The following is a 21052-nucleotide window of genomic DNA, read 5'->3' as shown; positions in this document are numbered from 1 at the left end:
TGCTATTACTTCTTTCAAAATAAGATGTGTTATATGTTATCCTTTTCCCTCACATTTTATGTTTGGCAGAAGCATTGCAGTTGGCAAATAGCTTTGTAATTAAAGAAAAAGTTGTAAGTTAATTAATAGCACATTCTCATATGAGTATGCTGTTTCGCATGCGTGTGCCTTTAACTAAAGTCAGTGACTTCACTATAAAATCATATTTTCCCATTCCCCATACATCTGCTACTAGTATGAGATGGAAAAAAACCACCTTTGAAGATTGCTCTTTTAAAGTTGACTGGATTTCGAATAAATACTTTTATTCAAGTCTTTGATGTATACAACCCTTATTATGTACAAACAAAAAAGATACTTTTTTCTGTAAACTGCCTTTTTTCTCTTTTCATTGCAAGAAAAAACATCATTTCATCCCCCTTGACAATATTAAGCAATGTAAAAATTGTTCCATGTTGTGCAAACTATGTTAATAAGGCTGATTCAATTTTTCTAACGTCTCGCGAGTTTTCCTGTGTTTACAGTTGTCACATTAAAAATTAAGTCATCTGCAAAAAACTTTCGATGTTTCGTAGTTGGCATGACATTGAGAATTATTTGTAGGCTCTTAGACAATAACAATCAAGATTGCGCCACCATAGTATAACAATGTTGATAATATGTCAAGTTGAATGAGTATCACTCTTTATATGCAAGAAGGATGCCCCCGGTTTTAACGCCTGTGAGCTTACAAAAATGCCAATGAATACAATGCAACTAAGTGTCCGATATCCTTTGATCGAAGTAGCTCAATCTATTACAGTTGCTAATTGTTTATTAAATATTGGGCATAAAACCTGCAATTTTTCTAAATCAATATTGCTAAAAACGTCATGACCCGACCTTGGTGTTTGGCTTTAAGATTTCTTATATTTTAAGAAAGATATTGTTTTTATGCTTCGGTAAATTACACAGCAAATCATAAGAAGTGCGAAAAAGATAAGAACAAATACAGAAAACATAAATAGAAAAATATCAACGGAATACAACTTGTACTCGGGTAGATACAACGCATCGCTAACTAAATGTTTTGCTCCGTCATGACGTAATGCATACTCTATCCAATCGGCGCCTTCCTCTACTGGCGACTGTTTACGGTCCTTCATAAGTTTTGAAACACGTTTCACGTTTTCTTCGTATTTCTTATTTGACAATACTTCATTTACGGTAGCTGTCAGGTCTTCTGGCGTCATCGTATGACGATCTAAGATTTTGCCAAGGCCTTTGAGTTGTACAATCGCGGCTTGTCTTGGTTGATCAAATAAAAAAGGAATACCTACTATGGGTACACCGTGATAAACAGATTCAAGAAAACTATTTAAACCCAAATGCGTGACGTGTACTTTGGTGGACACGTGACCTAAGATGTCGTTTTGTGGAATCCAGTCCACAAGCTTAACATTTGTAGGCACGCGTGGAGGATGCGAGTTTTCCGATTTCTTCCACAAGACAGGTACTGATAAATTACCAAGTCCTTCAGTAACTCTCTGTAAGAAAGATTTACTCAAATTATCTAGGCTCGTCCCAAACGACACTAAAACGACTATATCACTTTTATTCATGAAAGGCTCAAATTCTGCAGAGAGTTTTTCTGGAGGACGGGCAGTAAGCGTCCCGATAACTTTAATGTGTGGGCCCAAGGGTCGTGGATATTCTAATGCAAAATCATGAAAGATGAGTAAAAGTCCTCGTGGCTTGAAGGCATCCATTGCATTGGACGGGGATGATTTACCGTATTTTCTTATCAATGCTTCAGAATATTCATAAAAATCAAATGCTGTTCGTTGGTCCACGTAACGCTTTAATGTCGCAAGACGATTAAAAAATGAAAAATTGTTGGGATCGTTTTCATCCAAGAGCGCATCCTGTGATAAATAAACCGGTGCCTGGCACTGACTGCGGAACATGGCGATGGGCATTAAACCCATAATATTAATATCGACTCGACTGACATTCAATATATAAGCTAGTATGAAACAACAATGGTTTGCAAGATCGCAAATGAGAATGTCTGTGTCATCTTTGAGTTTTTCCATTATACGTTCGTTTCCCAAAAGACTTGCGCAATGTCGTTGTTCCATCAACTCGTGGTTCTTCATGGCTTTGTAAATATCATTAGAGCCCTTCAAGCTTTGCACGTCGTCACCAATATTGATGAATGCAAACATGACCTCATGTAAATCGTCCTGGGTAACCGAAGTGTTAAAAACAATCAAATCGATATCCTGGTATTGACTTTCTATAAAATGCGGTACAATTTGCGTGTAGCGATGTCCCCGCTTCAGCATTTCTTTACCGACGATTCTCATGCTATTTTGATGGCTGTAATAATCGTCCACAGGAAAGCCAACGATGTTTGCAGCGCGGATCTCATTCGCCGCAAGCAATGCATAATAACAAATTAATAAATTACGAAGCAAACCAACAAAATTCATAATTGGTAGGCAGACTTTGTTATTGTTCGGTCTGATGATTTGCTCGCAGTTGCTTCTCAACTCTTGTCGGAAATTACAATGATATGGGGTCGTGGAAATTAAGTCTGCACCGTGTCTGTCGGGGAAATCCCGCTTGGCTTATTATGAGAATATCAAATCTGTGAAGTTGAGGCGTTTTATTGCGATCTTTTATGACTCATGTCATATACAAAACAACCAATTCGTGTTCATTTTATTCTATCGAATAACATATTTCATTCTCTTGATAAAAATTGGCTTGATAATATAACTAATTTGATTCAAAGAATATGTTGGTATAAAATAACAAATTCAGTTTTAATGACCGGTTAATATGTGGCGGAACAGCCCCGCTGGCTAGGATGGCTTTGCTTGCCAGGCTGTGTTTTGAAATCTATTTCGTATAAAATCATCAGGCTTATGATAGTAATCATAATCCAGTTTTAATCCAACATACAAGTCTATTTTTGGCCATTTTACCTAGCAGGCACACATTGCATGGGAAAAGTGGGACCCATCTATTAAAACATAGGAATTGTTCAAGATGGCAAACCAGGAACATGATGCTATACTTTGAGCCTCTTTCTCGTTGGATTCAATTAATATCTTTTGCAGCTTCTTGCAACTCATTTGATACAATCTCACTCCTTTACGCTATTTTCGATGAAGAGTTCATGTCAAATGTCCGCTGTGTTGTTGTTATCCCGGTTTACTGGGACAAAGTGGGGAATTTTTGTTTATATAGAATATTTTCATCCCACTTTACTAAGATCCCGGCTTGTTCGTGAACTGGGCTGGCTCACATACCATATGAGCACTTTAATTGACGGAATTAGCAATCAAAAGATGTTTGCACTGGCTTATGCAAACCGATAAGATGTTTGGGAGTTTTCCAAAACAGATCAGTGCAAACCAGAGCCCTCTCCAAACTACGGCCCGCGTGCCAGATGCGGCCCGTTCGGCTTCTCAATCCGGCCCGCAGAGGGACTTCAGAAAAAATAATAATATTATTAAACAAAATAAATTTTGTGCAGAAAGTTTACGTTATGTCGCAAGCCAACTAGCAAGAGTGGCTTACGTTAATTTTTCTCCCAACTTCCTACTTCCGTTTCAAGCACACTGCGAAATTTAAAAAGCTGAAGGATAACGCGGAAATTTTTTATATTCTTCGGCCCTCAACATGCTGGATGAAAGTTCATGCGGCCCTCTGGCTGTAAAGTTTGGAGACCCCTGCTCTATAGTATAAGAGTTGGGACAAACGGTCTGGGGCGAGCGCGGAGCCGCCATTTTGGTTCCTACTTGCAAAGTGAAACTATAATAATACTATTGGAAATTGGGTTTATATGCAAAAGAAGAAAGCAATTTAAGCTTATTCCATGGTAGTATCAAATATATTAGGAATAATAGCAAGCTCTTTGCGTTTTTTTAACGATTTGCGGCAGACCTGATTTAATTTCATTGGTTTGAGCTTCGTTTGCGGTTTACTAGTTCGTGCTTCAAATTGATCGTGACCCATTGTAAGAAGTATTTTTCGTACGTGAACGTGTTTTCTCGGCTTATGTTCCGACTCTGTAACAAGTTTTCAAGATCTTTAAGCTTGGTGGCAAGCGGCAATGTTATCCTGGCATCAGTGTTATCAAATACTTGGACAAGACTTTGTTCGAAACTTCGAATCATAGTAATCATGCAGATTTGGTCCGGAGAGATTTGTGTTCAAGATTTGTAACAATTTAGTGGTAGTGAGTGATTTATGCCCCCCCAATTTAATCCAAGCATGATATTTTTTATTCTGAAAGATCGCAAAATTTTCTTGCTCAGCAGAAAATGACAGACTTTTTTACTTTTTAGTTATTGAAATATGCAATGATTTGACCAAGATGCATTTGACCTTAAACGTTTTATTCCTTTATATGAAGTTATTTCGCCTTTATCACTTTATAAAGTATTAAAGTTTATTTCTAATAAAGTTTGTTAGGGATTCTGCTGAAAATTTTGGTGAAGCATTTCTTTGAAATGAATATATTATTTCTATAATATGAAACATTTCTGTTTTTGAAGAGCAGTCTGTTTGCTATAAATGCTACTGTTTGTAGTCTTTTATACAGCATATGAGTCTGATCCAATCTTTAATTTAGCAAAGAGTTAAATTTATTGGTTGAGGAATGACAAAACTTCTATATGTGTTTAATGATCAAACAGGGGTGTGTTGGAGGGAGCTCAGCCCCGTTTGTTCAAATTCTATGCCTTGTATTGCCAGTGAAATATATATATCAAAAAGCTATAATATATCAGAAAGCCGGCAATATTTTAATATATATGAGAAAGGCAGCAACAGTTGTAATATACATTAAAAAGCCCAAATAGCTGAAATTATGGAGATATGCCTCTGTGATCTTATAAACCAAAACCTACAATTAAAATATCATCAACAAGTCTAGAAGAGAAGTAATGTTCTACTTTGAGCTACAGAAGTAGGGTACATTTGTACAATTCAATACCAAAAATATATTGTACTCAGCTGTTTCATTGAATATCCTAATTATAATTACTTCATTTTTAAATGATGAACTAAAAATACAAAATACAACATGGAAAATCATAAGAGTTTCTGTGATTTGGTGTAGTTGTTTTAGTATGGAAGTGGCTGAGAATTGAGAGGTTTGTAGATTGACCAATTTCAGAACATAATGAGAAATCATCTTCGATTAAAAAACAAGCTTTGGAATAAGAAAACTATTGAACCTGCATCAGCACGAACTTTGCAATGTTATTTGGCCCAAAAATGTTTCTCTACTTGAGTCAGTTAATTGAACCTTATATCAAAAGCAGTTCAGCACAACAATCACCATACGCAATCAAATTTCGCAAGTTCGACGTAAAGGCATTTCTTTCATTTTTTTCGTAATCCTCGATTTATGCGATATGTAATGACATTTAGTAGCCTTCAACAATCAGTTATTACACACTTATCCATAAAAAAACGCAATATTATCTCAAAATACTGTATTACTAGCAGCAATTGCTATATAAACACAAGCTAAAATTTCAAAACTAGGAACCAAAATGGCGGAAATTGATCAGGTGATCAATATTGCCCAATCAACGTAAGCTAAACGGATAACAATAGATGTCCCAACTCTTATACTATAGAGGGCTCTGGTGCAAACCCTAGAGCGAAGGTTGATAGTTTCACAAACGTTTCCGAGATTTGCATAAGCCTTTGCAAACATGAAAAACATCTTTTATTTCTTTTTCATGATAGCATGTAGTAATGCAAAACAGATAAATTTAACAGAAATGTCTTAATTTTTCCTATAAAAATGTATTAATGATTGATTTGCAAATTCTCTTTAATTGATTTCTTGATTAAGCTCTACGCAATGGTTGAGCTCATATCGGTTTGCACAGGCTAATGCAAACTCATTCAAGGACCAATCAGCGTGCACGTTGTATTGTTGTTTTCGAATATTGGAGCCACTGACTATCTCATAAACAATAAGTGTATTAAGGCCTGTTCGCGCGATCTGATTTGTCGGATACGATTGTTTCTCTTCTGACTTTTGACTGCTTGTTCAGACGTTCAGTTTGGTGATATTTGTATTCGCTTAGATATTTAAAGTCGTGGGAGCGAACATTTATGTTACCAGTACATTTATCGATCTATTTTGCATATTGTTGTTCCTGTGTCCATGCAAGTCTTTTCACATCTAATCTTTTGTACCAAATGAAACTTGGAAAGTATGGACTGTGAACGGTCCGAGACGAGTCGGCTTTTTGTGATCTCCTCGGATGAATGTCGAGGAAGTCCTATTTCCATCCGACTTTTCAGATTGACAAATCCGACTGTCGGATGCTCACTTTATATGTGTTCACACGCTCCGTTTTTTGGATCTGACAAAATCGGATCCGTCAAATCGGATAGTGTAAACGGGCCTTTAGAAATAATTATTTTGATTAAAGGATTCATGAATTTAATTTCCTAGAGCTGTCTTAATGATCTGTTAAGACTTTCTCGCCTTTTTAATGAAAAGGATATCCCCACGACTTAAGATTCTGGCCATAATGCTACACAACTTCATTAGGGAAATTTACTTTGTAAATATTGGGGCGTCGATTTCAAAAATCTGGTATTCAGTCTTGTTTTCATGAATATCGTTATTTTAGCTTTTCGACGTTTTAACACTCTTAGATATGTTTGTAAATGTAGATCGCCCAGGTTGGTAGAGTCCTGAAAAGGACTGTTTTTGTTGTTGTTGACTGACGTTTCGACAACCTTAGCGGTAGTCATCTTCAGAGTCAAACGAGGAGTAAACGTCAGGTTAGCCGTATTTGTTATTTGGTTTTACGTCATTGTATTGTGTGTACAGGAAATATGTGGGTGTCACTTGTGTATTGTCATTGTGAATTAGTGTGAAGTGTGATGTTTTTAGTTGATCGTTTGTTTGTACTGTGAAAAAGTGGTTTGTAAGGTGCCGGTAGTTGCTGTGATCTGTTCAGGGGGGTTTGTTCCAAGTTAGTATACAAACTTTCTAATGTAAGCCGTTGCCTATAGTCAGTACTGTAAGTAATGCTTTTGCCGAGTCCCAGTCAATGTTGTGCTTTGTGATTCGGTGATGATCGGCAATGTGATTAGTTTTGTCTTGTTTCTTTGTAGCTCGTTTGTGTTCAGTATGTCTTATGTTTAAGCTCCTGCCAGTTTCCTCGATATAGGAGGCGTGGCAGTGGGAGAAGTTTATTTTGTAAACTGCACCTTGTCATTCGATTTTAGGGACAGTCAATAGTGCAGCAACACATCAATAGTGTGCAACACATCACAACTAAAAACATACTTCACACTAATTCACAATGACAATACACAATTGACACCCACACATTTCCTGTACACACAAAACAATGACGTAAAAACCAAATAACAAATACGGCTAACCTGACGCTTACTCCTCATTTGACTATGAAGATGACTACCGCTAAGGTTGTCGAAACGTCAGTCAACAACAACAAAAACAGTCCTTCTCAGGACTATACCAACCTGGACGATCTACATTTACAAACATGAAAATAGAGAAGTTGAAATGATTACAACTAGGATATTACAGATTATTAAGAAAATTCAGTGTTCAGATTTGCGGCCAAACAAAGCTTAAAGTTGTCAAATGATCTCATAATTGAACTCACACCATATAAAAGTAGCTACACAAGAGCAATTACCAATATAATCCCTTAGTAAATTAATTGTTCACAAATGAACAAAATATCAGCTATTTTTACAAATACAGTAATAGAACAGCATTGATTATGCGAAACAATATTATATTATCCAATCATTAAACATTGAACAAATAACTTCATATATTAATTTTTAGTTTCAATGAAATGTACTTAATTAAATATACTACAATCATCGTTTGATGAAGCAAACAGAATCGGGATCACAATATTTGCAGATTTTCTCATTTTTTAAGCACTGTAAACGAAGAATTCCCATTCTTTCATTGGTACGTGAGCATCTGTATGCCCCGAAAGGTCTGTCTAAAAAAAACAAAAAGAAATAATTGGCTTCATTAACATTCATTCCCAAAAGTATACATACTTTCCGTGTATTTTATACGATTGTGACATACATATACGTATCGACAAAATCGCAGGAAAATTCTAAAAGGTTTTGTTAAAACTCAAAACATATAGCTGGTCAAATTCATAGCTAACTGATTTTCTTAGAGATAGCCCTTTACTTTATCCAACATAACTTTATCAAGTGTTTTTTTTTATAATGTCAAAATATTAGACGCATATTAATTTTCACAAACGACAACGGCAAACGACAATCGTTGGGCATATCTATAGAGGTCATCCAAAGGTCGTGCAAAGTCAATATATACTATAGCAAAGGAGTAATTATGAAAAACCTGCTCTTGTAAAAGTGTCAAAACACAAATACTACCTTGGCAATGCATTCATTTTGAGCTTTTTTTGCGATTTTTTTAAAAATGAGGCATGCTAGAGCCAAATGAACTTACGATTTTAAGTTCATTCAAGTCTTACCATTCTGCAGTGGTATTGCTATGGGAGGCCTAGGGAGAGCAAAGGTAAGGGTTAGGGTTGGGGTTAGGGTTAGGGTTAGGGTAAGGGTTAGGGGTCAGGGTTAGGGTTAGGGTTAAGGTTGAATTTTGGGAATGAAGTCTTCCAATCCTGGCGACGCCATAACCATTTTTTAGTTTTGTTTTGCGTGACAAATGCATTAGTTATAAAAGCATATCTACTGTTGTCTTTACAAATTAGTCTAAAATTCGCGTCTCATTTTTACTGTAGACAGTCAACTTAGAGTCATTTCGATCACACGAGTCATTTGCAAAAATTTAACAATCTTGTTACTTGTATACCAATATAAAAAGTTTTTGTCTCAGTTCATTGGGCCTCAACAATAATTGAGGACTTAACTTAGATAACATGCTTGCAAAAATCAGGCTATATATTTCAATTTTATTTTATAACTTCGCTCCCTCTTCCCTTATAGTAATAATGAATTACCTGGTTCTTCGACCTCTTTTAAGAAAATATCAGATGTTGTTTTTGGAAAATGAACAAATGCCATAAGCATGACGTACTTCAAAGAATTCATTTCGTCTTCTACTGAAATAGAGAGATGAATTCAGCTCATAGAGGAATAAATATCGAATTAAGGCATTTAAAACATAGTACCCGAGAGACCGAGTTACCTATCCACTTAATTTGAACATTGAAATATCAAACTGTAAAGCATGAGGTTTACTTTCCAATTTTAAAAATCCCATTTGCTTTTGCAGTTTTGTTAACTGTATCACCAAGAGTTGGTCAAAACAAGGAAATACACAACACTGTATATTTCCTTTGTGTCAGGACTCTTATCATCAATTATCTTAGTATTAAAAAATGGATAATCAAATATGAGGTAAATTACTCAGTTGCAAAAAAGGAGAAACTTTACATGTATGTCAAATGAACTTATAAGCGCCTATAAGGAATTCATTCGGGCTACTCGAGAACAGTGGTTGGTTTTTGTTGCCAAATAGCACAACAAAATTCACGCGACCCTTATGCGTGTATATATGTAATCTCGCGACAGTATACGATAATCCAAATTTTAAAGTCGGGTTTGCCTTGGGTGTAGCCAGTGTAATAAAAAAATTTGCGGCTTGCATTTGTTAACGCATTATTTTTGCTATGCAAACTTCACAAATATGTAAATTAAATAATATACAGACGTCTTACAAAACAGGATTGTTTAAATTAGTTTGATAGATTTATTGTCAATAATATGTATTGCAGGGTCAAATTTTTGCATGGCTGCCTAGTGTTTGTGAAAGAAATGTCGTCATAAAATCATGCTAATCACAATATACGTTAATTTTCATTACCAATTTTCTCTAAAACTCTATATGATAATCTATTGAATATATAATTTAGATTATTGACCGACAAATTAATTTGACTAAATTTCATTGAGAAGTAACTTAAATCATGTACACAGAAAACATACCAAACACTTCCCAATGTTTGCCAAATAACTTTTTAAAAAGTACGAGCAAATCTAAATAGGACTCTCTTTTTCACCTGAGTACGTTTAAAAAACCTATAGCAACATCACTTGATAACTTTTCTTAATCCTATGGCAAACTCATGTTTAGAACAGAAACCTTATGATCATAAACTGTGATTGCTCTTACCACAAGACACAAGGAATTTATGAAATGATTTTCAGTTAATTCTATGATTTCTTTGAAAAATATGTATGAAATATCAAAAGCAATTACAAAATGTAATTAAATATAAAAATTTCATAAAGCAACCCGTTCATGACAAACATAGCAAAAACAACTTGTTAGCTCACGAATTCAATCACAAAAGTACACTACAAAGATGGCCAAACATCACGTCCAGTTTAGTAAGTCAACTGTTATTACTATAAATTTTCACATTTGCCTTAAAGCATGCAAAAGATTATAGATATCGAAATTAGTGATATCAAAATTAGTGACAGTAATAGGAGCGATGATAATTTTTATTAGATGTAAAAATTGCAGCATTTAGCTAGAGGTGGATTTATTTTAGCTTAAAGTCAATAGTCAATACATATTAAACAGTGTATTACGTCTTTCAATTGACTTGTTCAATACCTCTTTCAATTGTCTTGTTCTATATATATCCACGGTTGAAGACTCAATGAAAATAAATTGTTCGTGACTAGATTTATAAGTAATAAAGCTATGCATTCGGGATAAATTTTTTGCATGACTGCCTTGTGTTCGGAAAAAAAGTGTCGTGATAAAATCATGCTAATTACAAGATACATCAATTTCATCACATTGTTTCTTCAACAGATGAAAAAAATCGTAACACAAGTTGCTACCCACGGATACCACATTCAACATAATCAAGTTCTATACATGCTTTCTCAACCTTTTAACAGGAGAGTTTCTCTCGCGTTTCCTATTCTTCTGTCTTTGTTGCTGCATGCAAACGCTGACAAGGGTCAATGGAGGCGATCTTTCAGTGTAAGTATATCAAATTTTAAAGTAAATTACATTTAAGAAATAATGAGATATGCTATATCTGTGCAAACTCCTATAAAATCCGAGTAGGCCTTTAGAAAAATTCCTGAGCTAATCAGTGCAAGCCCGAGACCGAAGGTTTGCCCTCGATGCAATTCCCTATACATTAATTGGTGCAACTTCCCGTCAATCGTCCATCAGAATAAGGAACAAACCACCCATAACCGACATAAAATTCACCTATCTATCAAAATCTTTTAAAATCACATTCATGCAAAACTAACGGTTCACCCGCTTGTTTTAAAGTCATTGACAAAAGCTCAATTCAAAAGCTCTAAACCATAAAGGCAATAGTCAACTGATGTCACGATAGAAAATATGTCGTCATGTAAAAGTACTCCTAAGAACAATTACCAAATGACGTGCTCTTGTTAACCATTGTTGCTCGTTTTGTCCGAAAGCACTTGACCAAATCTGCCTGACAGCAAAATGTAAACAAGGCAAGTCATCTACACATATTAAAAGTGCTTACCTTGGTCAATTGACTCGTTCAATGAATATACAAAGTTGATGACTTGACGAAAATAAATTGCTGATATATAAATTTATAAGTACTATAGACATGTTAATATATCTGTGCTTTGCGGCAGAGGCGTAGCTAGAGGGGGGCGCCGGGGTACATATGTCCCCGGGCGCCAAGGTACAGGGACGCCAAAATGAGGCTTACAAAATTTTTATAGCAAGGGTAAAAAACCGGTCACAAGCAAGATCGCAGCAGTGGTTGTGGCAGACGCAGTGAACTCGACATTTAAATAACTGGAATGATAACCGAAACCAAAAACTGAAGCCAAAAAATATTTGTCGTCATCATTCGTCATGACACGTCAGGCTCTAGTCTGTGGCGTATTCATTTTAATTCTTTTAAATCATTTGTCCCTTGGTAATGATAAAGTTCGGATTTTGATCAGAGCGTAAAAATAACAAAATTTTTGGAATGAAAAGGTTCACGGAAAGTGAATCAAAGTGATAAATCGAGAAGCAAGGGGAGGTGAACTTAGTCGATCTGCTCTTACGCTGCGGTTTTCCTTTAAAATATATCAAAGTCTTTAAGGATATTCAATTATTGATATCGAGATGACAACCATTTAGTATTTCAAGCACTCTTAAGAATCGATGAAAAATACAATCGCTCTATAAAAAGTAAAAATGCGAGTTATAGACTCAATATGTTTTATGAAACTGGATATTCAAGTTTCTTTTTCCTTCGGAAAAACAGATTTTTAAATCCACTGAAATGACATGAAAAGACAAACACTGTCTGACACCGTTTGAAAATTTACCTTTCGATATAAGAAAAATTTTTGCTTGAATATTTTCTCGTCATATTTTCTTATTGTATTGTCTTTTTAGCATACAGTGTAATTTTCAGTTGGCTTTTCCTCGTTACAAGTTGAGAGTTACAACGAACTCACTGTAGTAAAGTTTCAGCTGTAAAAAATAGCCTTTGGCGAAGAGTTGGCCTCGTGTGTTGTTTGTCGTGATGTTGTTTATAAGTTTATGCTTTTGCCATTTGTACTCAAATTTATAATGGCAGTGTATGTTTTTTAATTCAAAAGAAATGTGGGATAGATGATATTAGACTTAGAGAGGGTAGGGGAGGTAGACAAAAGAACCATGGTAGGGAGGGAGTGTAGGTAGATAAACAGTAGGGAGGGGAGGGGTAGGTGGATAAACAGTAGGGAGGGGAGGGGTAGGTAGACAAAAGGAAGATAGGTAGGGGAGGGGTAGGTAGAAAAAAGGAACGTAGGGAAGGGAGGGTAGGTAGACAAAGGAAAGAACAGAGGGGAGGGAGGGTAGACAAAAGGAAGAAAGCAGGATAAACACATGACATATTAATCTAAAAATTTCTCCCACATTTCTTTTGAATTATGATTTATATATATTTGTTTCAAATACTCTCTGCACAGACCTCGGTTTTAATAGTTATAGTGTTTATATGGTATTTAATGATATTATAACACTTATATTTGTACTTATACTTATACTTATACATGTACTTGTACTTACAAAAAAGCAAAGAACAAGGAAAGCAAGGAAGAACGAAAGCAAGGACAATGAAAGCAAGGATGTAAGTAGTAGTAGAGACGTAGAAAGGGAAAGAAGAAGGAAGGAGCATTGTAGGGTTAGAAAGGAAGGAAGGGATGTAAGGATGTATAAAGAGAGGTAAGGATGTAAGCAGGTTAAGTGTTCCTGGTTAGTAGTGTAAAGCAAAGTAGGGGGATAAAGATGTAGATAGGAGAAGACGGGAGGAACGGCAAGGGGCAAAGGACGCAGTGAAGGCAGGAGGGAAAGGACGCAGTAAAGACAGGGGGACCGGAGTGGGTCAAGGAAGGGGGTAGAGGAAGAGGGGCAAGGCAGGGGAGCAATGAAAGAAAGAGGGAAGAGGGCAGAAGGCAGATCTTAAACCTGGATCCTAACTTGGATACAAACCCGGATCCTAACTTGGATGCTAACCCAGATCTTAACCCGGATACAACCCCAACCGGTATCATAAACGTAACTGGCAACCTAACCCTAAACCGGATATTAACCCGGATACTAACCCTAACGCGGATCCTAACCCTAACAAGGATCCTAACCCTAGCACGGATCCTAATACTAACCCGGATCCTAACCCCGATATTCACCCTAACCCCGATACCAACCCTAATCCCAATACTAACCCTAACCCCGATACTAATCCTAACCCCGAAACTAACCCTAACATGGATCCTAACACTAACCCGGATCCTAACCCCGATACTCACCCTAACCCCGAGACTAACCCTAACATGGATCTTAACCCCTACCCCAATACTAAACCTAACTCCAATACAAACCATAACCCCGATACTAACACTAACCCCCATACTAGCCCTAAACCCGATAGTAACCCTAATCCCGATTCTAACCCTAACCCCGATTCTAACACTAACCGCGATACTAACCCTAACCCTAACCCTAACCTAACGCTAACCCTAACCCAGATTCTAAGGCAGACCCTAAGGCCAACTCTAAGGCAGACCTAAAGCAGAGAGAGGGCAGGGCAGGAGGTGGAGAGGAGGGCAGGGCAGAGAAGAGGGTGGGCCAGAGAAGATGGCAGGAAAGAAGAGAGAGAGGGCAGGAAGAAAGGAAGGCCAGAGAAGGGCAGAGAAAGGGTGAGGGCAGGAAAGAGGAAGGCAGAGAAGAGGGTGGAGAAAGAGGGGGAGGTTAGAGGGTTAGGGTTAGGGTTAGGGTTAGGGGAATGAAACTGACGTACAAATTGCGTGAATATTTTACTTTGAAAGACTGGAACTGTTGTACAAACCGCTCAAGAGACTAGGACTTTGGCTCAATTTTATATCTATAAAATGTATTGTTGTTATCATTCCAGATCTATATATATATATATACGCAAAACTCACTTTTATAGGTGTGAGCACTGTCGTGACTCTACAGTATTATCCATATAATGTGTAACCGTACGTCCTGTGTCCCAAGTGCAGTAGTCACCATTTTTATATGGTGATAGCTTTGAGGGCACATTGTATATTCACTTTGTATATATATATATATACGATAATGATAAGGATTCTCTGGATTTTATTTTGAAATTTTTATTAAGCTTTCAACTCGGTGCTTCGAGCCTTCGTCAGAATGTGCGAATATATTATTTACAAAGATTTTGTAGGCGTTTGGAGCGTCTGATTGGTTGGTTAGTAGTTGAGTTGATATTATTGGATGGTATAAGACGCGTTGTCATGGTTTCGGGTGTATGGATTGCGTTAATGAAATTTGAGTGTTTTATTTTAGTCGTTGTGTTATTAGTTTGTTGTCTTGGTTTTGTCTTTAGTTGTGAATAGATGATGGGGATGTCAATATGTCTGTTTATTGTGTTGTTGTCTTTGCTGTACCATGCCTCTTTGAATTCTCGTGCGTGTTTTTGTCTGTGCGCGTCCAAGAAGTTGTGTTTTTGTCCAGTCAAATGTGTGGCTGGTATCGTAGGTATGTTCTGCTGGTAGTGATTTTGGGTCGCGTCGTTTGATGGCATTCTTGTGTTCAGTGAGTCTTGTTTCAATTTTCTTGGAAGTTTGTCCTATGTACTGTTTGGGGCAATCTTTACATGGTATCATGTAGACCGCATTGGTTGTGTCAAATGTCGTTGTTCGGTCTTTATGTTTAGTGAAGTATGATTTGAGTTTGTGTGTTGGTTTATGTGCGATGTTTATTTTGAATGGTCGGAGTAGTCTTGATGTCATTTCTGATGTTCCGTTTATATATGGTAATGTCACTATTTTTACTGGTTCGTCTGTATCTTCGCAATCCATACACCCGAAACCATGACAACGCATCTTATACCATCCAATAATATCAACTCAACTACTAACCAACCAATGAGACGCTCCAAACGCCTACAAAATCTTTGTAAATAGTATATTCGCACATTCTGACGAAGGCTCGAAGCACCGAGTTGAAAGCTTAATAAAAATTTCAAAATAAAATCCAGAGAATCCTTATCATTATCATAATACGCCTGGGTTACCAATTTTCAAATATATATATATATATATATATATATATATATATACATACATAAAAGATAAAAAATGTTTTACACTGCACTCAGTGATATAATGAAATTTTTTTTACTTTTTTTAGTCATGTCAGGAAGAAAAAGAATTGGTGCTGAAGGTCCCAAAAGAAGAAAGGAAGCCGAAGTAGACACTGGAAAAAACACCGAAAATAATGAAGACCAAGAGGTCCAACATAATGACGCGCTTGTTGATAGTAACGGGGAAGATGAAGCAGAAGAACTTTGTGATAGAGAAATTGCAAATACAAGTACTCAATATGATGTGGTTACTGCTGTATCAGTTTCATGATGTTGGTTACTTAGAATTTGACGAAATGACAAAGCTTCCGCGAGTATCACAATTTCTTCGCAATGAAATAATTACTCTCGGATCCTCACCTTTTCAGCATACAGACTATCTATCATCAGTATACGGAGAAAGTTTGAATACATCGGCATCGTTTAAACGTCAACTGGTGAATGGAGAGGAATTAAATCGGTCATGGATGTTATATTCTGCCTACTGTTTCTGTTGTCTACTATTTACATTGTCGACTTCAAATTCGCGAGCTGCGTTTGAGTTAAAAAACGGTTTCAACAAGTGGAGAAAGCCAGAAAAACTAAAATGTCATGAAAACAATCCTAGTCATCGCATGGCTTTTACTAAATGGAAGGAAGCTGAACGACGGCTATTTGGTGGTACAGAAATTGACAAAGTCGTTCAAGCGCAGATTCATTTGGAAAAACAACGCTGGCAGGATATATTACAATGAATACTCGCTGTATTAAATTTCTGGTTTCACAAAATTTGGCACTACGAGGTCATGAGGAAAACTTGAATGCCCAAAATAATAAAAATATTGGAAACTTCTCGCGCCGATCAAACTCGTTGCTCAGTATGACCCACTATTGGCAAAACACGTCCATGCAACACGCAAAACAAAATCCGGGATCAGTTTCCTACTTGTCATCCGAAATTCAGAATGAATTTATTCATATACTTGCATCAACTGTAAAGAGCAAATTGTTAAGTGATATCAGGAAGAACAACTACTACGCAATCTTACTTGACTCAACTCCTGATTTAGGACATCGTGAGCAACTTTCTCAGGTCATAAGATTTGTGGATTTGGATTTTCAGAAGTGGTGCACAGCAGTTACATGCCCGCGTATTGAATTTTAATTTCATCGTTTTATTACAATTCTGGAATGCAGTTCTTGGGAAAATTGATCTGGTACAGAAGCGCCTATAGGATCCTACAATGAATTTCGAGGAAGCTGCAATTGATATTGAATCTTTGGTGCAAGAATTTGCTACGCTTGGTAATGTCTTGAGCCAAGCTGTTGTAGAAAACGCCAAAGCAAAATGCTCGACCTGGGGGATTGAAGTGGACAGAAGAATCAAGCGTGTTAAGAGAATGCCTGGAGAACTGGCAAGAGATGCAGGACATTCATCATCAGAAGAAATTGTGCGCGTTATGAAGAATGTATTTGATGGGCTTCAACATGAGATGTCAACACGTTTTTCACGACTAAAAGACCTGAACAATAAATTTTTATTTTTGTTGGACGATAAGATTCTTCTATCTGGCACAGATGAGGATGCAATTCGTCGAAATTGTGTAGATTTTGCAAATTTCTACAACACGGACATCAATGGCTACGAACTTTTCATGGAAATTGGTGATTGCAGAATGCTGCTCCGTAACCGAACTGAAGCTCTACCAGAAACTCCCTTGGATCTTCTTGGTTTTATTGTGTTTTATGGAGATGACGTATTTCCGAATTTGCGAATTTCACTACAAATTTTGTTAACAGTAGCAGTTTCAATTGCAAGTTGTGAACGGTCGTTCAGCAAATTGAACTGATTTTGTCGTATCTGCGTGCATCACTGGTACAGGATTGTCTCAGTGATCTTGCTCTTCTTAGCGTTGAAAGAGAAACATTGGAAGCAACAGATTTCAGTAACGTGATCTACCATTTTGCAGCAGTGAAATCAAGAAAAATAAATCTATTGTAGACTATGTGAATTATCTTTGACAATGACTGAGTGAGTCATATGCAATAAATTGTATAATATTGCTTCTTCTTTAAAAATAATTGTCCATTGAAATGTGAACTGCTTTTCTGTATACAGTAAGGTATATAATGTATTGTAAAAGAAAATGCGATTAAACACGCAGGAGGGGGTGCCAATTTTAAAGTTTGCCCCCAGGCGCAAAGTTTGCCCCCCAGGCTACGCCTCTGCTTTGCGCGATCAAATTTTCTGCATGACGGCCTTGTGCTGTGAATAAAATGATGCAAATCACAATGATGTGTTTTGCTATATTACACAACATTTTGAGCCCCCCCCGTTTTTCTGGAGTTATATTTGATAATAATTATAGGTACTTTTAAAATATCATTCATAAAAAAGCACATCCTTACGCATTCATTTAGTTCTTTTTTTTAAAAAAACTCGGAAATGTCTATTAGGTTTTTTATGTCCGGACTTTTTAATAAGGTTTTTCGTATTTTCGGCATTTTTTGTGGCTTTCCGTGCAAAATGCTCACACGTCTTCGTGCTTTTCTAATATTTGTAGGTTTTAAAAGTAATAAATACTTTATTTCGCTGTTCAGTTATTGAATTAAAATTTCCATACCCATAGCTCCGATCGTGTTCATATTGCTTAGACTGGGAAATTAAATTTCAGGCACCACAATAATCAGATATAGATTCCTCCTGTCAAATTTTTTGCTGTTACATCTAACGAAGCAGTAAAGGCGAAAACGCTTTCTTGAGAAATGAGAGATTTAGATTTGAGGATGCGACTAAGAAGCTCTTTGTGTATCAAAATTAACATTGGGTGTGCAAAATAACTTCCAATCTTTCATGCCAATTACCACAATCAATGTATGGTTGCACATTCAAAGTTGCAGTTTGCACATTCAAAGTTTCAGTTTGTGCATTCAAAGTTATGGTCAATTGTACATTCAATGTTTTAGCGTAGACTCTTTCGCATAATTTCCGCTGATCATGAGCGAGCGAATGTTCGTATGAAACAAAAGAAGAACATGGCGCGTGACAAAAGTAATACGAATAATTTTACTCGCGCTCTTTCTCTGATAATTGAAGCTGTATCTATGTTGAAATCTACTCCGGAGAACTCTGGAAACGCGTCTAAATATTAATCCGACTCTACCAATGTAAATAAATCAGCTATGACTGAAACAACAGCATCAACTCCATCAAGACAAGTTGGACTTGTCTGAATGTTTCCTTTTATGCGACCAGCAACAAGTACCACAGCAAAACCATCGAATAGTAAAAATGCTTTTAAATACAATTTGCGGCCTATTCAAAATCATAAACATAAGTTTCATGGACACATACTTTTGTATGTTTGGCGGACAAAAATATAAAATTCGCTCTATCGAGAGAAGAAAAACGAATTTTGAAGGAAGCTGGCCTTGGAGAAAAAAGATTATGTTTATTGACAAAAATGGTTCATTGGATCACGTCAGAAACACTTTAGAATCCCATTGATGAGGTATTTTTATTTGTACATAAATACCTGTTTTGAGTATTGTCGCTAAAATCAGGAAACAGTTTCATTTTGATTCTTGAAAGAAGACAAAAAATTTAAATAAGCCAAGTTTTAAAAATAAACTAAAGGGAATTTCGATTTTAAATAAGCTTAACATGAGAAAGCCTAGTACTCAAATTATTAAGCCAAACTGGCAATCTTGAGCAGCCATATTTTTTATTTTTACATATTGCTTGTAATATGACATAAATATGATGTTTTTATTTTTACATATGCTTGTAATATGACATAAATATGATGTTTTTATTTTTACATATGCTTGTAATATGACATAAATATGATGTTTTCATTTTTAGATATGCTTGTAATATGACATAAATATCATGTTTGTAAGTTCACATCAAGGATGTTACTGTCAATAATCAGAAAGCAAAAGTATATTCTGTGTTTCTCTTTTCACTTTTGTCTTTCTTGCCACCTTGTCAAAAGGTTGTAGCTACTACCAAAGTTATTACAGTAAAAAAATGTATGGAAAAATTAAATGCTGACTCGCTTGAGCACTAAGATGATGGCCAAGAGGTGAATTTATTGCGCTGTAAAGTTTGCACAAAAAAGAGGATAGAATTACATGCGCAAAAAAATTCTCTCATACATTTTTAACTGGATCAGCGGTTGTAAAGAAAAACACTGTCGTGAATATAATTAATTTAGCAATTAGCGCTTTATAATAATTAGCCTAATATCGAATTGATTAGCCAAAAAAATTGCACATCGTTTTATTCAACTAATTCGCACACCGTATTCTAATGCTATAACTTTCAAAGTGAGTTGTCTAGTATGAAAATGGTAGCAAATATGTTAGACATCATATCATGTGCTCACTTATGTACTGCTTTGTAGAGTTCATTAACCTTTTCATGTGATAAAAGTATATCTTTTTAGATGAGAATTCAGGCTGTACTTTTCCAACGTCGCTTATATTCATGGGTCAATGTTATTTGATGACAAGAAGGCCTTTGATGTCATTTTTGCCAATGATCCGAAGAAATCTCTTTTAGAAGGTGATACCTGTTTTAATAGGGTTACAATCCCAGCAATCCATAAGACATATGAACAATTTAAAAAAGCGTGCAAGGCATCTTTAACCTTTCCTGCACAAGGTTATGGTAGATTTTGGTAATGTTTCAGACAGTACTTTATATTTTTTAGTATCTTTCACAAGAAAATTTTATGTTTTTGATAAGCTTATGTCATTTCACCTTTAAAAAAAATTTCTGTATATTTATATTTTTTTTTGTCAAATGTGACATGAGTTGAATGTAGTGTACTCACGGTTCATACTTTACCATAAATTCAAGAACATTTTTATAGACCATTGCACCAAAATCTGAGGGTTCTGTGTCATCAATAATTTGCTTTAATTGCTCGTTAAAGTTATCATCTGCAAATGGTTGTTTCACTTCAGGGACAACAACTCCTTGGCCATCTCTTTTTTATAAAGCTCCCCACTCTTGTGATGGTGTTGGTCCAATGCAGTCAACACCATACTTTTCAAACTCTTCCTGTAATTGTTAATGTTATATTATCACAACATAATGTTATATTATCACAAAGGCATCTTTTCTGCATAACGTGTTTTGAAAGGTCCACTTCAAACACAAAACTTTTCATATGAGAAAGCATTACTAAAGATACTAGCTAAGGATATACTAAACTCAGTACTTGGTTCCCGAACTTCTTTTGCCACCCGATGTTCACTGTTTGCCATTTAAACAGGCCACTAATCCACAACTGCAGAGGTGTCTTGCTGTTTACAGATTATAGTTTATGATTGTTCCACAGGCGAACAAAGTCCAAGAGTGTTCTTGGATGAGGGGAATGTATACCACATTAAGACAGAACAAATGAATTTCA

At 36.1% G+C, this 21052-nt stretch overlaps 1 protein-coding gene across 1 annotated transcript; it reads right to left on the bottom strand.

Annotated features, from left to right (window-relative positions):
- Positions 1–889: 889 nt before the first annotated feature.
- Positions 890–2548, bottom strand: LOC124451354 (UDP-glucuronosyltransferase 1A7-like). Its single transcript, XM_047001964.1, has one exon. The coding sequence runs from the start codon at positions 2472–2474 to the stop codon at positions 897–899; it is 1578 nt and encodes a 525-aa protein (XP_046857920.1). The 5' UTR covers positions 2475–2548; the 3' UTR covers positions 890–896.
- Between the last annotated feature and the right edge of the window lie 18504 nt (positions 2549–21052).

This window comes from Xenia sp. Carnegie-2017, unplaced genomic scaffold (assembly GCF_021976095.1).
Source record: "Xenia sp. Carnegie-2017 unplaced genomic scaffold, XeniaSp_v1 HiC_scaffold_24, whole genome shotgun sequence".
Taxonomy (NCBI): Eukaryota; Metazoa; Cnidaria; class Anthozoa; order Malacalcyonacea; family Xeniidae; genus Xenia; species Xenia sp. Carnegie-2017.
Note: the sequence above shows the minus strand (reverse complement) of the source record. Positions and strands in the feature narration are given on the sequence as shown.